The 15,457-nt window shown below is 61.1% G+C and overlaps 3 protein-coding genes across 4 annotated transcripts; all 3 read right to left on the bottom strand.

Annotated features, from left to right (window-relative positions):
- Positions 1–27: 27 nt before the first annotated feature.
- LOC102575013 (serine protease 33) lies at positions 28–3,463 on the bottom strand. The gene is made up of 4 exons (XM_059731528.1): positions 2,090–3,463; positions 1,415–1,686; positions 1,150–1,331; positions 28–1,008 (listed from the first exon to the last, which is right to left on the bottom strand). Exons 1-4 carry the CDS (start codon positions 2,443–2,445, stop codon positions 769–771), a joined length of 1,050 nt encoding a protein of 349 aa, XP_059587511.1. The 5' UTR covers positions 2,446–3,463; the 3' UTR covers positions 28–768.
- A 21-nt stretch (positions 3,464–3,484) lies between these two features.
- On the bottom strand, positions 3,485–6,601 carry LOC132251623 (uncharacterized). Its single transcript, XM_059731594.1, has 2 exons — positions 5,913–6,601; positions 3,485–4,051 (listed from the first exon to the last, which is right to left on the bottom strand). Exons 1-2 carry the CDS (start codon positions 6,301–6,303, stop codon positions 3,810–3,812), a joined length of 633 nt encoding a protein of 210 aa, XP_059587577.1. The 5' UTR covers positions 6,304–6,601; the 3' UTR covers positions 3,485–3,809.
- A 3,043-nt stretch (positions 6,602–9,644) lies between these two features.
- LOC109285103 (zinc finger and SCAN domain-containing protein 9) lies at positions 9,645–14,187 on the bottom strand. 2 transcript variants are annotated; one of them, XM_019495466.2, is made up of 4 exons: positions 14,016–14,187; positions 12,072–13,414; positions 11,480–11,666; positions 9,645–11,210 (listed from the first exon to the last, which is right to left on the bottom strand). In XM_019495466.2, the coding sequence occupies exons 1-4, from the start codon at positions 14,170–14,172 to the stop codon at positions 10,708–10,710; spliced, it is 2,190 nt and encodes a 729-aa protein (XP_019351011.2). In that variant the 5' UTR covers positions 14,173–14,187; the 3' UTR covers positions 9,645–10,707. The 2 variants fall into 2 exon arrangements, with proteins under 2 accessions (XP_019351011.2, XP_059587409.1); XM_059731426.1 differs by lacking the exon at positions 14,016–14,187 and adding an exon at positions 13,847–13,965.
- Between the last annotated feature and the right edge of the window lie 1,270 nt (positions 14,188–15,457).

Genomic DNA, 15,457 nt, shown 5'->3' with positions numbered 1-15,457 from the left:
ACCCCGCCCCCTCCCTTTAAGCCTCACCCCTTCCAGCACAAGCCCCCATGGGACCATCCAAAGCCCTACCCTTTTCTGGGTTTTCGGGGAGGGGAAGGCAGTGGGAGCAAGGGATGCTGGGAACCCAGACACCTGGATTCTCTGGGGTGTGATGGGGTGGGAGTAGAGGAGGCTGGGAGCCCCAGACACCTGGGCTCTCTGGGCAGCTGCTGCCACAGGGCTCTTGGGTGTCCCCTGCTGGTGGACGATGGCCACTGCGGGAGGAGCAGGGGGGAGAGGAGACCAGACCCCATCCCCGCATGGGGAACCCAGGTGTCCGGGCACCCTCAGCACACCCCCACTTGATCCCACTCTGGGGCAAAGAGACACACGCACACAGGACCCAGGTGTCTGGGATGGGGACACACACACACACACACACACACACACACACACACACACACACACCATAAGCTCCAACTTGGGTGGAAAATGGCAGATTTTGGTCAAAACCTGGGCAACAAAACCCACCCTAATGAAGCACCAGCTGGTGTCTAATTAGAAAGGACTTTATTCTTGCAGGGGGAGGGAGGGGGGGCATTTGGTTTTGCATTAAATAGCCTTAATTAGGGGACGGGGGGGCGGAACTGGGGGACTGGGAGCCCAGATGCCTGGGTTCTCTGGGGTGTGGGCATAGGGGAGGCTGGCAGCCCTGGATGTCTGGGTTCTCTGGGGTGGCGGGGGTGGGAGCAGGGGGTTCTGGGAGTCCAGACTCCTGGGTCCCCCAACTCAGGGCCCTGCTAGCAGTGGGCAGAGGAACAGCAGTCCCCACAGGGAGGGTGCCAGGGCCCGGGGGGCAGTGCTGGGGGGCGGTGCCTCCATGACCTCCTGGATCCAGGGGGTGAATGCGGCGACGCGGGTGTAGACCCCTGGGCGCCCAGGGCGGGCGCATCCCAAGCCAAAACTCACAACCCCCACAAGGAACCAGGCCCCATCCTGGGGGCAGGCCAGGGGCCCTCCCGAGTCGCCCTGGGGAGAAGGAGGATCCCGTCAGCCCAGTGCTCCTCACTCCCAACCCACCGATCCCCCACAGTGGTGCCCCTCACTCCAGACCCGCAGCCCCGTCCCATAGTAGTGCCCCTCACTCCCCACCCCAGCAGTGCCTCTTACATGGCAGGAGTCCTTGCCCCCATCGGCGTAGCCCGCGCACACCATGTCCGGCTGGACCAGCTTGTAGCCTTCTGGGATCTCGGAGGACTCGGAGCTGGAGTTGGCCTGGTAGAGCCAGTTGCATTCGTCCACCTCGATCAGGGGCAGCTCCACCTTCTGCAGTGTCCGGGGCAGGAACAGGCCTGGGGAGGGGCCGGGCTGAGGTCCCAGATGTCCAGGCTCCCTGCCCTAGTGAACCCGGACGTCCGGGGGTGGGGGCACTCACCCTCAGGCACAATGCTGCCCCAGCCGGTGACCCAGCAGGCTGTGCCCGGCAGGAAGGGCTGGCCGGGCCGGGGGGTGCAGATGGGCAGGATGGTCGGGGTGAGGCCCACGGGCTGGACCAAGCGGACCAGGGCCAGGTCAGCACTGAGCCCTGCCCCCACAAAGTGGGGGTGCACGGCCACCCCTGCCACAGGTGCCAGGATGGCCTCGGGGGGTGGGTGGGACAGCTCCAGGGCCCCCAGCTCCACCTGGTATTCGCCGAGCCTGATGGGACTGCAGAGGTGGGAGAAGGGGTCAGTAGAGCTCTACAGAGGGCCACCATCTTTACAGCACCCAAAGCGGCCCAAGAGAGCCAGGCATTGCCCCACGGTTCCCCCTGGTAGCCACACACAGCTCCTGGTGGTAGCTGGGCATGATGGGACAGTGGAGGTTAGAGAAGGGGTCAGTAGAGCTCTACAGAGGGTCATCGTCATTGTAGCACCTCCTAGTGGTCCAAGAGAGCCAATCACTGCCCCACGGTTCCCCCCGGTGGCCACACTGAGCTCCTGGCAGGCGCTGTGCATGATGGGACTGCTGAGGGGCGAGTAGAGCGCTGCAGAATCGCTGTTATTACAGCGCCCCCCAGTGGCGCACTGCTGGTCCCATGGTGCCCCTCACTCCCGACCACCACACTCACCCCTCGAAGCAGTGGGCAGCCGTGAGGACCCATTGGGGGGCCACGAGGGCGCCCCCGCAGATGTGGAGCCGGTTGTGTCGGAGACTGACCTGCCACGGCCACTCCCCAGCGCGGGCATTGGTCCCGCCCACCACGCGGGCTGGATTCAGGGCCAGGTCGGGGGCTGGGCGCCCGCAGGCTGCAGGGGAGATGGGGAGAGAGAAGCATGGACGGATGGACGGGGGGTAGAGAGAAGAGGGGAGCGGAGGTGGATGGATGGATGCATTTGGCAGGGATGGCTTGCAGGACCTGGATGGATGGACAGGCAGACGGGGGTTATGGAGATGGAGGGACAAAGAGGTGTTGGGTGGATGCATGGACGGACGTGCCAGGGAAGGATGGACCACCGCCCCCCCTCGTACCTGCCTGACCCGCGGCCTCCTCTGCACCTGGGGAAGAAGCAGACAGAGTCAGCAGGGGGACGCGGGCAGCAGTGGGGGCGGGGGTCCAACCCCTACCCAGCACCCCCCAGCCATGCCCATGTCGGCCCCAGCTGCGCCCACCTCTGGGGTGTGGCGTGGATGAGAACCAGGCAGGTAGAAAAACGCAGCGTGAGGCCAAGGTGCGGCCAGCTCTGGGGCAGGGGACATCTAATGCCACATCTAACACCCCACGAGGGTGGGGGGGCGGGACGGGATATGTGGAGCCAGAAGTCGGCCCAGATGCCTGGGTTCCTGACCCCACTGTGAGCCCTGGAGGGCTTCAGGGGATCCGCGTCATCTCGGGCGGGGTGGGAGCCCGGACGCCTGGGTTCACTCACCTGCCAGCAGGGTGAGCAGCAGCAGGGCTGTCAGTGGGGGGCAAGGACCCCCCATGTCCCAGGTCCTCTCCTGTCCGGCCGGGGTCCCAGGTGTGTGTGCCCGGGGGAGGGGCTGGCTTTAACACCCCCCTCCCAGCAAATGCCCAGCCCCAACACAATGGGCCAGCCCTGGGCCCGGGGCCAAGGTGGACACCCAATAGCCCAGCTCCTGTCCCAGATACACCAGCCACCCTCCAGGGGCCCCTGCCCGCAGTGCCCGGATGCCTGGGTACTCCGGGAGGGGAGTGGGGGCTGGAGGGCGAGAGCAAGGGGGCATTGGGAGCCCAGATGCCCGGGCTGTCTGGGAGGGGAGCGCGGGGGGTGCGAGAGCAGGGACTCTGGACGCCCGAGTTCACTGGGAAGGGGGTGATGGCCGGGGGGCAGGGCAAGGTGGACGGCGACACCCTCCAGCCTGGCGCCAGCTCCAGATTTCGTCTCTCTCCTGGGCCCGGTGCCCGAGAGAGAACAAACTGCTCCTAACAGGTCGGACACCCGAGAGGCCTTGAAAAGCTGCCGACTTGCCCATGCCCCCCCCCCCCGCCAGGCTGAGACTGGGGGGCGCTGGGCGCTGTGCGGATCCCCCAGGCCGAGAGCGGGGGGCGCTGGGCGGATCCCCCAGGCCGAGAGCGGGGGGCGCTGGGCGCTGGGCGGATCCCCCAGGCCGAGAGCGGGGGGCGCTGGGCAGATCCCCCAGGCGGAGATTGAGGGCGCCTGGCACTGTACGGACGCCCCAGGTGATTGGCAGTGAGAGGCTGGGGTGTGGGTGCTGTGGTGGAGACCATCACAGGGGTGGTGGTGCCAGCTGAGTGCCCGGGACCTTCCCCTATGCCGACACACTCCCCTCTGGGACAGCCCAGGCATCCGTGCTGCCAGCCCCCTAACTCACCTGTGGGGTGCAGCCCCCCGCAGCTGCTTGCCCAGCACCAGGTGCCCACGGAGGGGGTGGGGGCCATATCCAGATGGGGCAGGTGCGAGCCGTGGGGGGTACAGCCTGTGCCAGGAGGACCACTGCCAATTGGCATCCTTGTTTCCCGGGTCATAGTGGGAGTCAAGGACAAGGTCAAGGACTGCCCCCCACGCAAGGGGTCCTGAAGGCAACTTGGTACTCAGCCGGGTCTTGGCTCCTGGCAGGAGAGAGGGAATAGGGGGGCATCAGCTTAGGGCCAAGTTGCGCCCAGCTCTGGGGTGGGGGCAGCTGGGACCAGCAGCCCAGAACGCAGCCCACAGATGAGGCTCTGGCTCTGGGGTCCCCCCATTCGATGCAGCCGGCAAGCGGTCCAAGAGGAGGGTCCTGGCCCCCGATGATCTCACTGGACATGGCCCAGGGATGGGGATTGGCTGATGAAGCAGAAGACCCAGGAGTCCAGGGTCCCAGCCCCACGGCTTTCATCCTTAAAACCACCCCATGGGGAGAGCACAAATGCAGCCAGCTCTGTGCAGGGACAGCTGAGGAACGCTGCCAAGAACGAGTGCTGGGGAGGGCTGAGAGGTGCCCAGTTCTGGGGGGGGGGGACGGGTGACCCTCGCACACACCTGGGAGACCTGGAGAACGGGCACTGGAGCCAGGAGCTGCATTGTGACCTTGACCTCTGACCCCAGCCCACCTAGCCCCTCTGATACCGTCCCCCCAGGGCAGAAGCAGGGGGAATGGGTGACACGCCAAGTGCTGCCTGTTACCCCACAGCTCCCATGAGCCCTGGGGTTCCTGGGCTGGGAGCCCGGACACCTGGGATCTCTGGGGCGGTTTGGGGAGTCAGAGCAGACAGGCTGGGAGCCCGGACCCTTGGGTTCCCCAGGCTGGGGGAGGGAGGGAGGGAGGGAAAACGAGGGGATCTGGGGAGCTCAGACACCTCCCGGAGAACCCATGTGTCCAGGCTCTGAACCCCCAAACTCACCCCCGCGAAACCAATGACTCAGCACCCCCTAGGTAAAGGGGTGACTGGCCAACCCAGCCCCCCTAGACTTAGCCTGGGGTCCTGGACCCCCAAATCTCCCCTCAAACCAGCCAGGGGGTCTCCCAACCCCAAACCAATCTCCCCCCAGACTTAACCTGGGGTCTCAAACCACCTAATTGCCCCCCATCAACCCTAATGAGATTCTGGACCCCCAAACTTGCCCCGAGTTGACATCTGTGCTATGGGGAGGTATAGGGTACCCCAGAACTGCCCCCTCTTCCCTTCTGGGTGGTGGGGGTAGCGGGGTGGGTGCCCACGCGCCTGGGAGGGGAGCACGGGCAGCAAGGACGAGCTCAGCTAGCTCCAAGGGCTTCCAGGACGAGCTTTACTAGCCCTAAAAGTTTCCAAGCCCTTAGAAATCATGAATTCACTGCCTCGATTAACATATGCAAATCAGGCTGGCTCTGCTCCCCACCCAGGTCCTGCCCACACGGGGTCTGAAGGGGGATTTTAGCCCAATCAGACTGAGCTGCCGCACTGTGAATCCAGCTTTCCAATTCCCCAGAAATAAATGGCCTCCTTTGGCTCTATTGAGGGAGGCGAGGGGGAGGCCCAAATATGGGACCAGCAAAATGTTCATTAAATGGTGGTAATTAAAGGCCTCGTTAGCACCGAGAGTCCTTCATTAGCCTTGGGCGGGGAAGCAGGGGGTGCTATAATAGGAGGAGAGCCGACGTGCAGCCAGGTCTGGGGTGGAGACGGCCACGTGTAACAGGGCAAGATGAGACCCGAGAGGCGCCCAGCTCTGGGGTGACGCCCACGAGGAGGCCGCCAGCAGATACCAGCCTGGGCAGGGCCGAGCCACTGGCTCCGTTGGCTTCCCTCACCCTCCAGGACCAGGGGGCGAAGATGCCGGGGAAGGGCAGCTCCTGGAGGGGGAGAAGTCGGAGCTCCCCGGGGCACGGGTGGGTCCGTACAGCACCTAGCGCAGCCCAGTTCTGAGCTGGGGGGTCCATAGCGTGCCCGGCCCCCCTGATCTCGGCCGCGGGTGGCGGTCTGTACAGCGCCAGGCTCAAGGGCTGGGTCTCACCTTGTCGATGCCCTGGTGACTGTCCGTGTAGCCGGCGCAGGGGCGGTGTCAGTGATCCAGTCCGGGCCCCCAGAGGTGCCTGGGGGCGGCCGCTCACACAGCTGCTCGCACTGGGGCGGCCCCGATAACGGGGACTGGGGTTGTCGTAGTAGATCAGACCTGTCGGGACCAAGGAGGATGAAGGGAAGCCCAGCCAGGTCCAACAGAGGGGGGTTACACCTGCAACGGCCGGGCTCCCAGCCCTGCCGTCCCCAACTCGGGCAGCTCCAGCCCGTGGCCCAGCACTGGGTGCCGGGAAGGGGCTGGGGGCTGCACACCGCAGGGGGATGGGGCAGATTCTGCCCACCCTCCGCGCCAGAAGCACGAGGGCCAGGTCAGCCCCGAGGTTCATGGGAGTGTATGGGGGGGGTGCAGATCCCCATCGAGACAGGGATTGGACGGTGACGGATTGGACACAACAGCTAGGTGCCCGGGAGGACCTGGTGCTGAGACGTGGGTGGATCTGGGGAAGGAAAGAAGATGAGGGGACAGAAGGGGGCTGAGATGCAGCCAGCTCTGGGGAGGGGCACAAGAGAATGAGGTAACACTTATTTTGGGGGCGGCCAGAGAATACAGTGATGCTTCTTTGGGTGGCATGTGACAACTGAAAAAAATACAACCATGTATTTGGAGGTGCATGGTAGGTGAGAAATTACAGTGGAGTCTGGTGTTGCCGTATTTTCTCGCCTATTTGGGGTCCTGGGGTAGGCCAGAAAATAGTCACACTTAATTTAAGGGGCATACAACATGCTTATTTAAGGGGGTGTGATAGGTAAGGAAATATGGTAACAGTGGGGGCTGCCTGGCAAAGCAGGAAAATATGGTAACATTTCCCAGGGTGTGCGGAAAACGAGAAATTATGGTAACACAAATTAGGGGGCAGTGAGAAATATGGTCACCCTTATTGTGGGTGGGTGTTATGTCGGCTACACGATGCAGTAATACTTATTTGAGGGCATCTGGTAGGCTATGTTATAGGGGGATGCTTATATGGGGGTCTGTAGCCTAGAAAATATGGTAACACTTATTGGGGGCACTTGATAGGCTACACTATAAGGGAATTATTTGGGGGGGTGTCGGTAGCTTAGAAAATACAGTAACTTATTAGGGGTGCTCATAGGCTACAAAATATGGTCACACTTATTTGAGGCCACTTGGCTGGCTAGAATATAGGGGGAATGCTTATATGGGGGGCCTTCACAGGCCACAAAACATGGGAATACTTATTTGGGCGGGTTGTAGGCTACAAAATATAGTAACACTTATTTGAAGGTATTTAGTAAGCTACAAAACAGAGGCATGCTCATTTGGGGGGGGATGTCTGTAGCCTAGAAAATACAGTAACACTTAAGGGGTGGGGGAGAGTTTGTAGACCACAAAATACAGTAACCATCACTGGGGCATTTATAGACTGTGAAATATGGTAAGTCATCTGAGGATATGTGGTAGCCTACAAAATAGGGTCATGCATGGGGGGGTTGTAGGCTAGAAAATACGGTAACACTTACAGGGGCATGTGGTTGGGGGAAATACGGTAAGGGCCCGGCCGGCTCTGGGGACTCACTGGAGGCTGGCCAGAGTCCCCAGGCGTCCGGGCTTCGGGGAGCTTGACTGGGGGAAAAACGACCTGAAGAGAAATCAACCCCCCCCACGCAAAAATACTGACCTGAAACCACCCAAATCCCCCCCAAAAACCCCACATCCACCCCAACCCCCCAGTCCAAAACACCCAAACCCACCCACAATAGCCCCAAACTCCACAGAAAAACTGCCCAGATGCACTCCCAAATCCCGGTATGGACCCCAAAACACCCAAAGTATCCCCAAACCCTCCTAACCCCTCCCGATCCCCCCCAAAACAGCAGATCCACCCCAAACCCTCCTGAATCCACTCAATACATCAATACTCACCCAAAAAGCCTCCAACCCACTCCTAAAAACCCCAGATCCACTAAGAACCCCCCCCCACAAGAGCTCAAATCCACCCCAAATCCCCAAAGTTACCCAAGGAGCCTCACAAATCCATCCTAAAATGCCCCAAACCCACCTAAAAAAACCTCCAAATCTACCAAAAGAAATCCACCCCCCAAAACATTCAAGCCAAAAACCTCAAATCCACCCAAAAAACCAAGCCTACCCCAAACCCCCAACCAACCCCAAGCCCCCATCCACTGAGACCACCAAAAACCACCCAAACCCCCCAATCCCCCGCCATAAAGCCGCCAAATCTACCCAAACCCTCCAAAATCCATCCAAGACCCCAACCCACCCAAGACATCAATATCCCGAAGAAGCCCTGAATCCACCCACAATCCACTGAAAACCCCATAGCCATCCCAAATGCCTCCGCATCCATCCAAAAAGCCCCAAATCCCCCCAAAACATCAATATCTGCCCAAAACTCTCAAAACCACCAAAAACCCCAAATCCACCCACACCTTCCCCCCAAACCCCAAATCCACTCCAAAAACCTCCTGTATCCACCAAGAACCCCCCCCCCCATCGCATATCTACCCCAAAGAGCCCCAAACCCACTTAGGAAATACCTAAATCCCCCCCCCCCCACAAAGCCCCCATATCTACCACAAACCCCAAATCCACCCCAAAGAAGCAGCACATCCACCCAAAACCACCTCCAGATCCACCCCAAAACTCCCAAATCCCCACCAAATCCACCCCTGAAGCCAACCCCAACCCCCCATCCATAAAAATCCATACATACACAAAAAACAAATCACTTAATGCACCCCAAGCCCCGCTAACCCACCCCAAAAGCCCAAATCTACCTTGAAAACATTAATATCCACCCCCAAAACCCCTGGATCCACCCCAAACACACCCTATAAAGCCTCTGTACCCAAAGTTATCTCAAATCCACCCCGGTCACCCAGTGGCCAAATCCACTTTAAAAAAATCCCCAAATCTACCCAGAAGACCGCCATCATCCACCCAACCCCCCAAAATTCAACCCCAAAACATCCAAATCCACCCAACAAAACACCCAAACAAGACTAAGAACCTCTGTTCCCACCCATAAATACCCCAAATCCATCCAAAACCCTCCAAATCCACCCCCTCACAAATCCACACCCCCCCCCAACCTACAAACCCAACCCAAAAACCTCATTCAGCTTAAAAACCCACCATTCCCACCCAGTACACCTAACCCCCAGGCCACTGCCAAGACCCCAGAATTCACTCCTAATGCCATTCCCCCCCCCCAAAATCAACATCCACTCCAAACATCCCAACCCGTGAATCCACCCCAAAAGCATCAAATCCACCCCCCAAACCTATCCCTCAGATCCACCCAAAACCAGCAATATCCACCCAGAAAACCCCAAGCCCACCCCAAACCTATTTCCACTCCAAAAACCATCATTATCCATTAAAAAACAAATCCACACGCCCCGAGTCCATCCTAAAAGCAAATTCACCCTGAAAATCTTCATGACCCGCAGATACCCCGAATCCACCCAAGATCATCAATATCCACCCAAAAACCCAAATCCACCCCCTAAAAGTGCCCAAATCCCAATATCCACCCAAACCCCCACATCCACCCCCCAAACCCCCCCAAAACCAACCAAATCTCCCCGCAACTCCAACGGACCCCCCCCAGGATGGCCGTCTGGGAGGCCCGCCACCATCCCACAATGCCCTGCACCATGACAGAGCACTTGGAGCTGCGCGTGGAAACCAAGTCGTGATTTAATGATACAAATCCCAGAGCTCGGCAAGAGTCTCGACCGGGGGCCCCGCCGCGCCCGGTGCTCCCGGGTTAGGAGCTGGCAGGGCCCGGAGGCCCACAATGCCCTTTGACCCCCAGGTTAGGATCCTTCTGGGCCCAGAGCTCCAATGAAATCCCCGGGTTAGAGTCCACCCAGGTCTGGAGGCTCTGACCCAATGAGATGCTCCCTGGGTCCCGGGTTAGGATCCATCCAGGCCCGGAGGCCTACCAAGACACCTCCTGGCTGGACGAGATGCCCCGACCCCCAGTTTAGGATCCATCCAGGCCCGGAGGCCTACTGGCTGAACGAGATGTTCTCTACCCCTGGTTTACGATCCATCCAGGCCTCTAGCCTATCAAGACACCTTCTCACTGGATGAGATGCCCTCCAATGCCTGGCGTAGCATCAATCCAGGCCTAGTTTAGGATCACCCAGGTCTAGAGGCCTACTCCCAACTGGATGGGAGGTCTCTGACCCCCAGCATAGGATTCATCCAGGCCTGGAGGCCTATTGAGACACTTCCTGGCTGGACGAGATGTCCTCTGACCCCTGGTTTAGGATCTGTCCAGGCCGAGGCTGGTTTATGATCGTCCAGGTCCAGAGGCCTACTTCTGGCTAGAGGAGACGCCCCTTGGGCCCCAGCTTAGAATCCATCCAAGTCCAGAGGCCTATCAAGACACCTCCTGGCTGGATGAGATGCCCCCTGACCCCTGGTTTAGGATCCGTCCAGGCCCAGGGGCTGACTCTTGGCTGGATGAGATGTTCTCTACCCCCGGTGTAGGATCTGTCTAGGCCTCCAGCCTACTGAGAAACCTCCTGGCTGGAAGAGAAGCCCTGCAACCCCCGACATAGGATGGATATAGGCCTGAAGCCCAGTTTAGGACTGTTCAGGTCCAGAGGCCTACTCCTGGCTGGACAAGACGTCCCCAACCCCCAGCGTGGACCTGTCCAGGCCCGGAGGCCTACCCCTGGCCACCCCCCCCCCAGCACAGGATCCGTCCAGGCGAGGCTGGGGAGGGCAGCGGTCAGGCCGTGTGGGTGCGGCGGTGGCGGACAAGGTGGGAGCTCTGCCCGAAGTTCTTGCCACAGTCGGGGCAGCCAAAGGGGCGGGCACCTGTGTGGGTGACCTCATGGCGCAGGAGGTCCGAGCGCCAGCGGAAGCGCTTGGCACAGCGCTCGCAGGCATAGGGGCGGTCACGGGCATGGGAAGCCCGGTGCCGAGCCAGCTCTGCCCCCTGGTAGAAGCTGCGGGGACACTGGGGGCAGCGGTGGGATTTCTCTGCCCCGTGGGTGCGGAGGTGGCGGCCCAGCTGGGAGCCCCGTGAGAAGCCTTTCGGGCAGTGGGGGCAGCGGTGGGGGCGGTCGGGGGCGCCGGGGGTCGCTGCTGCTGCCGCCGCCGCCGCAGCGTGGGCCCGTTGGTGAGACAGGAGGGCGGAGCTCTGGCGGAAGCTCCGCCCACACTGCGGGCAGGGGTGGGGGCCTGGTGCCGGGGGTCGGGGCGATGGCTTCGGCTCGCTCTGGAGTGCAGCTGTGGGGGGAGGAAAGAGAGGTGGGGAGGGATGAGGCAGGGCCATACCCATAAGACCCTGGGGCTTCCAGGCCTACCCACAACCCCCTGCCCTGAGTCACCCCTATGCCCTGCCCACAACCCCCTAGGGCTTCAGGGCCTACCCACAACCCCCTGCGGCTCCTGGGCCTACCCACAACCCCCTGCCCCAGTTACTCTTTGCCCCTTCCCACACTCCCCTGCTGCCGAATCCCCCACAATGCCCCTGGGGAGAGGTCTGTGTCTCATACCCGTGTCGGGGGGAGTGGGGGGCTCCTCTTTGGGTATGCGCATGGGCTCTGGGCGGGACCCCGGCCGGGGCGGAGCAGGTGTAGGCACCTCTGGGGAGCGGGGTGTGGCATCCCATGATCCTCCGGGGGGCGGCGGCGGCGGCGACTCCTCCAGGCCGGGAGCCTCCACCTTCACCCGCACAGTCACCTGGGAAGGGGAAGAGGACGAGAGGTCAGGGCACAGCAACTCAACCCACAACACCTTGGGGGAGGCAGCCACTATCTTGCCAGCCCGCTCCCCTATCCATTACCCTGCAGGAAGCTCCAGCCACCTTGGCAACCCCTTGGCCCCCTCCCACAATCCCATGCTCCAGTCAGTGCTCCACCCCCTACACACAGTGCCCTGGGAGAGCGCTCGCCATCCTGCTGCCCCTCCACCCCTACGCACAGTCCCCTGCTCTCAGGTCAGCCCTCCCCCCTTAGCCACAATGCCTTGGGAGAGGCACCCGCCATCTTGCCAAACCTCCGCCCATACCCGCAAGGCCTCTCCTCAACCCCCTACCCATAACTCCTCGGGGGGACCAGCCCCATGGGTGTCCGCAAGGCCCCGCACCTGCTGCTCCCACACGGCGGGCTCCTGGCGGCTATGCTGGAAGCCCTCGGCCATGGCCACGGCCTCGGCGCAGGTCTCGGGGCCGCGCTCCCACACCCAGCGCTGCATCTCCTGGGGCAGGATGGTCAGGAACTGCTCCAGCACCAGCAGCTCCAGGATCTGCTCCTTGCTGCGGCGCTGGGGCTCCAGCCACCGATGGAAGAGGTCACGGAGTCGGGCACAGGCCTCCCGCGGGCTCCCAGCTTCCTGGTACCGGAAGGCCCTGAACCGCTGGCGCCGGGCCTCCGCAGCTGCCTTGTCAGCCCCCAAGATGGCTGCCTTGTCCGTGGTCAACATGGCCGCCACCTCAGCTCCAAACGGGGCCGTCTTCTCGGGGCCCAAGAGGGCCGCCTTCTCTGGGCCCAGTAAGGTTGACTTCTCCGAGCCCAACATGGCCGCCACATCAGGCCCAAAGACCCCTGCCTTATTGGCCCCCAAGAGAGCCGCTTTGTCCAGAGCCAACATGGCCGCTGCGCCGGCCCCGAAGACGCCTGCCTTGTCCGCCCCCAAAATGGCCGCCGCTTCCGCGCCAAACACCCCTGCCTTGTCTGCCCCCAAAACGGCCGCTGCCTCCGCGCCAAAGACACCCGCTTTGCCGGCCCCCAGCAGGCCTGCTTTCTCCGTGGCCAAGATGGCTGCCGCTTCAGCCCCAAAGAGAGCTGCCTTGGGAGGGCCCAACATGGCCGCCGCCTCTGCCCCAAACATGGCCGCCTTCCCGGCCCCCAACAGCGCCGCTTTGTCCATGCCCAACATGGCCGCCGCCTCCATGCCGAAGAAGCCCGCCTTGCCGGGCCCCAAGATAGCTGCTTTCTCCGTCCCCAAGATGGCCGCCTTGTCCAGGCTCACCACGGCCTCTGCCCCGAAGAGGCCTGCCTTGCCAGGCCCCAAGATGGCCGCCGCCTCCTCGGGCCCAAAGCCTCCTGTGCCGCTGCCACCACCCGCCTCAAAGAGGGGATGCTCGGTGGGTGCTGGTGCCGGCTCCCAGGAGGCCGTGGGCTCGCCCCGCGGGGGCCACCAACATGGCGGCGGCGTGGCCTCGTGTGGCGGTGGCGCAGCCCAGCGCAGCAGGTCCCCCAGCGTCCCAGCAGGCACCAGCCAGGGGTCCCAGGCTGGATCGGGCCCAAGGGCTTCGGGCTCCTCCGTCTTGATGACCCGGGGGGGTGCCGGCTCCTCCAGGGGGTACAGGAAGTGCAGGCCCAAGGCGGGGGGCGGGGCTTCCTGCGTGGCGGCCATCTTGGGTGGTTGCTGGGGGCGACCACGATGATGACGATGACGGCGGGGCGGGGCTGACGCCGGTCTGGGACCTGGGGGAAGAAGGAGGGCGAAGGGGGTGAGGAAGGGGCGCCCGGGGTCTCGGGCCGGGCCCCAGAGCGACTCCCGTCGGGTGGGGCAGGCGGGGCAGCTCGGTGGGTGGGGCGCAACCCAGGCCCCCAGGCTCCTCCCCCTGCTCCCAGCCCCGAGCAGCCAGGCGCCCCAGCTGCTAAGCCCCCTGCTCCCCCCAGCCCAGCCCAGGGCAGCCAGGTGTCCGGGGTCCCAACCCCCTGCCCCCAGCCCAGAGGAGCCAGGTGTCCAGGCTCCTAAGCCCCCTGCCCCCACCCACCCCCAGCCCAGAGGAGCCAGGCATCCGGGCTCCTAAGCCCCTTGCTCCCACCCCGAAGGACCCAGGTGTCCAGGCTCCCAACCCCCCCCCAGAGGACCCGTGTCCAAGCTCCTAAGCCCCTGCCCCCCCCGAGGACCTGGTGTCCGGGCTCCTAACCCCCCCCGAGGAGCGAGGCGCCTGGGCTTGCAGTGCCCCTGCTCCCCGCGGGCAGCCGTGCTCGTGCCCCGCCGCGCCGAGCGCCTCGTCCCCGCGCGGGGAGGCCGGGAGCCCGGCCCCGGCCCCGGCCCGCGGCGCCCCCGGGGTACCTGTGGCCCGGGCTGGGCTGGCAGAGGCCGGTCCTGCCTGGGGGCTGGGGGAGGGGCAGGAGGAAAGGGAGGGGGCGGGGCTCCCAGTCCCTCTCGTCCCCTGATTGGCCGCGGGGCTTGTCCGTCGCAGAGCGGATTTCCTCTCCCCGCCCTCCATCCGGTCCGTGGGGCTGGCGTGGGGGGGGCCGGGCGGCCGGGTTCCCTGGGCAGCCTGGGGGGTCTGCGCGGCCCCCGGGCCTGGGCTCATTACTATGCATACCCGTGACATGAATATGCATGAGCAATCACCGCGGCGCTCAATGGGACCGCAGTGAGCCCCGCCCAGGAGAAGCCCGTGTCGTCATCCTGGAGTAGGGAGCTCATTAATATGCAGATGAGCTAGAACTACTCCAACCGTGATTGGGTCCAGGTGCTTCATTAGGCCCTACATTGCAACTACATTGTTGTCGCATAGATACGGTAGCATCCTGTCATCGATCCGGTCCGTACAGCCGTCATTAATATGCATGGCTCTTTAGAAATGCCCAAGCTATAATTTAGCTCATGAATATGCATATTCCCTATGAATATTAAAGAGCCGATTGGCTCCAGAGATGCTTCATTGGGCCACTGCACTGCAATTATATCACTGCTGGGCACATGTCACAGTATCTTACAACCAACCAGGATACATTGTAGCAGAGGGCTCATTAATATGCATATTAATTATGAATAAATGCACATGAGCTTTATATATGAAACCCACGATTGGGTTTAGATGCTTAATTAGGCACCTGGACTGCAATTATATCAGTGTCAGATATGTATGGGATATATATTATTGCTGGATATATATGGTAGCATCTAATCATCGATCTGGTTATAAAAATGATCATTAATACGCATATTATTTATGAATATTAAAGTTACGTTTGAACTCGTTAATATGCCTAATCGCTATAAATATTAAAGTCTCGATTGGGTCTAGATGCTTCATTTGGCACCTACATTGCAACTGTGTCATTGCCAGATAGACCCTATAGCATCTTATCATCCATCGGGATATATTGTAGTATAATACTCATTAATATGCATATTGATCATGAATATTAAAGAAGTGTTTGGGCTGATTAATATGCAGATTAGTGATGAATGTTAACGCCGTAATTGGGTCCAAATGCGTAATTAGGAATCTACTCTGCAATTAAATCATTGCAAGATATATTATAGTATCTTATCGTCTACCGTGCTGCTTTATAAGACTCCTTGATACGCGTCTTTTTTATGAATATTAAAGCCCTCGTTGAGTGCAAACATTTAATTATATCACTAAATATATATCGTTAACTATATACTGTTAAATATATATTAGATTGTTAAATATCTATCGTTAAATATATTACGTTGTATAGAAGTGATGCAGTAACTGCGGCCTCACCGGGGCCAGGTCGGGCGGGAGGATG

Source organism: Alligator mississippiensis, chromosome 7 (genome assembly GCF_030867095.1).
Source record: "Alligator mississippiensis isolate rAllMis1 chromosome 7, rAllMis1, whole genome shotgun sequence".
Classification (NCBI taxonomy): domain Eukaryota; kingdom Metazoa; phylum Chordata; order Crocodylia; family Alligatoridae; genus Alligator; species Alligator mississippiensis.
Note: the sequence above shows the minus strand (reverse complement) of the source record. Positions and strands in the feature narration are given on the sequence as shown.

Excerpts from the sequence above, each read along its gene's own strand:
- LOC102575013 (XM_059731528.1), bottom strand. The coding sequence starts at position 2,445 with ATGCATCCACCCAACACCTCTTTGTCCCTCCATCTCCATAACCCCCGT. Across the intron at positions 1,332-1,414 it reads GGGCAGCATTGTGCCTGAGG|GCCTGTTCCTGCCCCGGACA; the intron begins GTGAGTGCCCCC and ends GCCCCTCCCCAG. Across the intron at positions 1,009-1,149 it reads GGGGCAAGGACTCCTGCCAT|GGCGACTCGGGAGGGCCCCT; the intron begins GTAAGAGGCACT and ends CCTTCTCCCCAG.
- LOC109285103 (XM_019495466.2), bottom strand. The coding sequence starts at position 14,172 with ATGGAGGGCGGGGAGAGGAAATCCGCTCTGCGACGGACAAGCCCCGCG. Across the intron at positions 11,667-12,071 it reads CCGCCGTGTGGGAGCAGCAG|GTGACTGTGCGGGTGAAGGT; the intron begins GTGCGGGGCCTT and ends TCCCCTTCCCAG. Across the intron at positions 11,211-11,479 it reads CCCCACTCCCCCCGACACGG|CTGCACTCCAGAGCGAGCCG; the intron begins GTATGAGACACA and ends CTCCCCCCACAG.
- LOC132251623 (XM_059731594.1), bottom strand. The coding sequence starts at position 6,303 with ATGAACCTCGGGGCTGACCTGGCCCTCGTGCTTCTGGCGCGGAGGGTG. Across the intron at positions 4,052-5,912 it reads GTCACCAGGGCATCGACAAG|GAGCCAAGACCCGGCTGAGT; the intron begins GTGAGACCCAGC and ends CTCTCCTGCCAG.